The 4,284-nt window shown below is 36.5% G+C and overlaps 1 protein-coding gene across 1 annotated transcript; it reads left to right on the forward strand.

Annotated features, from left to right (window-relative positions):
- Positions 1 to 1,490: 1,490 nt before the first annotated feature.
- LOC141637548 (uncharacterized) lies at positions 1,491 to 2,715 on the forward strand. The gene is made up of 2 exons (XM_074447033.1): positions 1,491 to 2,042; positions 2,239 to 2,715. Exons 1-2 carry the CDS (start codon positions 1,491 to 1,493, stop codon positions 2,713 to 2,715), a joined length of 1,029 nt encoding a protein of 342 aa, XP_074303134.1.
- Positions 2,716 to 4,284: the final 1,569 nt, after the last annotated feature.

A 4,284-nucleotide genomic window follows, 5' to 3' on the forward strand; every position in this document is an offset into this window, starting at 1 on the left:
TTGTCAATGGCGTTCTTAATGCTCTCATCTATTCCATTTGGAGGCAAAGGAACACATGCAAGTTTGAGATGCAGCTGCTAAGACCTCATAAAGTCGCTGAAAACTTAATCAAGGATCTCAAGATTTGGATTGTTCAAACACAGAAGAGATCGAAGAGAAAGGAGGATGACTGGACGAGATTATTGTGTGGGCGATGACGATTGCTTGGTAGTCTACAGTAGGATGGAGGAGGAAGACGATGGGTCGTTCTAACTAGATTCCTCTAGATAAGATTTCTGTAATTTGGTTTTGTTGTCCATTGTAATGCTCTTTGGGCTTGGGCTGTTTGGGTTAGTTCGACGAATGAGATTAATTTCTCGTTCGATCGGGATATGGTTTCCGTTCTCTTTTGATTTAATGAAAGCTTACATTTTATCAAAAAAAAAAAATAATAAAATATTATTTTTTATGTTATTCATGATCAAAATTATAAAAGTTCGATTGTCAAAAAAATAAATGAGATAAGGAAAATACATATGGAAATATAAGACAATTTGATTAAAGTCACCCGAATTAAATAAAATATAGCCGAATTAAGTTACTTGAAAATCAAAGAATCAAAGAACTAAATATTATTTTAGTGTCAGTTTATGGGGGTAGTAATGTAATTTCATATTTATTTAGTTAACTTAGAATTGTGACTAAAATAAAACTGAATCAATGACACTTTGCCCCAAAAATAATTGAGTATTGTACCAAGAGTTTTGGGGACGTCGATTAAGTTTGATGCCAAGAACAAGTGTTTGAGAAGAAAGGCAGTTTCTGAAAAAGCATTAGTTGTTCAGTTCAGTGATTCAGAAGGAAGTGAGACAAATCTAAGTGATGATGGTGTGTCAGATCCAGAATATGAACCTCCTTTGTTTTTAAACAACAATGACATTGAAGAGGCTGATATATTAGAAAGAGTTGAGAAAGGTTTGGGAGTTGAGGGAGATTTACAGCCTGGTATTAGGGATGTTGATGATTTGAATGTTTTTGTCGGGGAAGATGTTGATTATAACTCTGATGAGCTGAATAGTATACAAGGCTCAGATGATGAAGTAGGAGGTTATCAAGTCTTCAATCTAGACACTGATTGCAAACCTATTGTTCTAAAGGTTGACCTCATATTTCCAAGTAATAAGGTATTTAGAAAAGCTCTTATTTATCATTCCGTGCAAAATGGCTATGATTTTTGGTACTCTCACAATTGTAGTGTTAGAGTGACTGCCTATTGTGTGCAAAGGTGTCAGTGTGAGTGGAATTCTAAATGATCTAAATTTTGGTATGTGGAGTGTAAATGTGAGGGTTGGAATTGTCATTACAAGGTTCATGCTACTAAGTTAGATAAGGGTGATAATTTTCAAATTAAAACATCTAATTTTGAGCATACTTGTAGTTTTAGAACCCATAATAGAAAAGTGACCTCTCAATTTCTGTGTGAAAAATAAATTGAATTTAGGAGGACAAACATGGACTGGAATTTGAAAAAACTCAAGGACCATGTTCTACAGGATTTGGGAGTTGAGGTTAGCTATGATAAGTGTTGGTGGGCAAGATGTAGGGCTAAATTGATCTTTTATGGAAACAACAAAGACCAGTATGCCAAGATTTATGACTATGCTGATGCTTTACAGAAGTATAACCCTGATAGTACAGCTTTAGTTCAGTGTGAGGGCATTGAAAGGCCTCCAGTTGTATTCAAGAGGTTGTATGTTTGCCTCAATGCTTGTAAGGACGGGTTCATCAATGGTTGTAGGCCACTACTGTTAGGAGTTTTTGGTTGCCATTTGAAGGGAGCATATCCAGGGATGTGTCTTGTTGCAGTTGGACAAGATGGTAACCATAACCTCTATCCTATAGCATGGGCAGTAGTAGAGGTTGAAAACAAGGACTCTTGGTGTTGGTTTCTGGAGTTGCTGTCAAGTAATTTAAGTAAGGTGGAAGGGAAAGGTCTGACATTTATGTCAGACATGCAGAAGAGATTACTTGATGCACTAAATAGGGTGGTGCCAAAAGTTGAGGTTAGGTATGGTGTGAGACACATGTGGTCTAACTTCAAGCTTACTTGATCCGGTGAAGTTTACAAAGATACTTTTTGGTAAGCAAAGGGCAACAACTGAGGTAATAAGATCTTTCATTTTCTTAATTTATATAAGATTTTAAATTCTTTGACTTCAATTTATATAAGAGTTTTCCTAATTTTCTACTTATATGTAGGCTGAATTTAAAGCTCAGATGAAAGGAATGGAGATATTATCCAAAGAAGCTCATCAACGGTTGAATAAAATCCCACCAAGTGCATGGTCAAGGCATGCATTTTCCACTCAAAGTAAGTCAAATATGCTCCTCAACAACTTGTGTGAGTCATTTAATAATGTCTTGAGAGAGGTAAGGGACAAGCCTATCCTCACCCACATGGAGTGGATGAGGAGATATGTCATGAAGAGAAACTTTGAGAAAAGGGAAGGAGTTGGGAAATATAAAGCCAAGTTCATGCCTTATGCTGAAAAGTACACTAAGAAAGTTATTGAAGAGTCTAGGTTTTGTTTGGTTGAACGTGCAACAACAGAGTTGTTTGAGGTGGAATATAGGGGAGAGTTTCACAATGTTAATTTACACACGAGATCATGCACTTGTCGTCATTGGGACCTCACTGGACTCCCTTGTATACTGAAGCAAAGACAAGTTGTGTAAGATTATATTGATGAAGCCTACTCTAAAGCTAAGTATGAGTCAGCATATGCACCTGTTGTTTTACCTATGCTGGGTCTAAACGATGAGAGAAGAGTGACTTACCTGAACCTCTACCACCACATGAGAGGAAGATGCCTGGCAGGCCTTCAAAGAAGAAAAGGAGGAAGAAAGCTGGTGAAGCACAGACAGAGAAAGTAAAGAGGCAGAAGAGGTCCAACAAATGCAGAGTATGCAGTAACTGCGGTGGGTTAGGACACTATAAAAGGACCTGCAAGAACCGAGCAGCTGAGGCTAGAGCTCCTAAAAATGCAGGTGGCAGACCATTGGTGAATACAGAATGGGCAAAGGAAAGAAAATATAAGGTTGCAACAAGAAAGGATATAAAGGAAGCATACAAGGCTGCTCATCCTTCTCAAGTTGCAAGTCAAGTTAACCCTTCTCAGTCAGGCACACAAGGAAACACGGTAGCTGAATCAAGCTGGGCTAGGGAAAATAGTTGAAGGATTAGTTTAGAAATCTGTAATATAACTTCAAGTTATGTGTTTTGTTTGCTGTTTCTGAAAGTTTTGTTTCCTTAAACTTCTTATTTAAGTTGCTATATAATTTTGGACAAGTTTGCCTAATTTTGGACAAGTATTTAGATGTAATGTTGAACAAGTATTTGGAATGCAATGTGACAACTTACTTTGAAACAAATTAGGCTTTTTATGTTATATTTCTCTTGATTAATAGCCAATTTCATTACAAGTACATTTATCAACTTATCTAAATGGCTAAACCATCAATACATATGGAAATTGACAAGTACATTCTAAATTTTAACCTACAACAATTTGAATACAAGCAACGTCAATATTGTTGTGACAATAATAGATACGCAAATGCCATGTTTTCCATTTCTACCATTCTTCTCATCCATCTTCTTCACTTCTGATTTAAGGTTGTCCAACTCCATCTTCAGCATTTTCCTCTCTTCCTTAAGTGATTGAACCTCACAATTTAACATACGCACCTCACTTTTCATGCGATTTTTTTGAAACAAAATTTTATTCGCAACATCCATTTGCCAATTAGTGGGATTAAGATCAATCCACTGAAAAAACTTACAACCACGCACCTTAGTGGCTGGGTTGTATGTAGCACAAGCTTGAAGCCTCCTACCTGGGTTATTAGTCGTCCATGAAGTGGCAAGAGCAGTTGGGTTGCCACAATAACATGTTCGTCTACCTACAATACTACATCCTGAGCTACAAGGGGAAAGACTATTCTCAGACCAATTTGAAGACATTTTACGCAAATTGACGAACCCTAATTAACTTGAATTTGGGGAAATTTGATTTACAAGGTATAAGATTGGAAATATGGTAGAAATCTATATAAAATAATAAAACATGAACCAAACAAATTTTTCTTTCCCGCCTACGCGCTTAACTCCCACACCTATATTGCACACAATTTTATCAATTCTCATTTTACGGCCCACCAATCAAATTAGCCCATTTAATCAAATATAATCCTTGGTGGATTACTAATTAGATTAGCTCACTAATAATCTAACGATTGTGAAAT

This window comes from Silene latifolia, unplaced genomic scaffold (genome assembly GCF_048544455.1).
Source record: "Silene latifolia isolate original U9 population unplaced genomic scaffold, ASM4854445v1 scaffold_119, whole genome shotgun sequence".
In the NCBI taxonomy this organism is placed as follows: Eukaryota; Viridiplantae; Streptophyta; class Magnoliopsida; order Caryophyllales; family Caryophyllaceae; genus Silene; species Silene latifolia.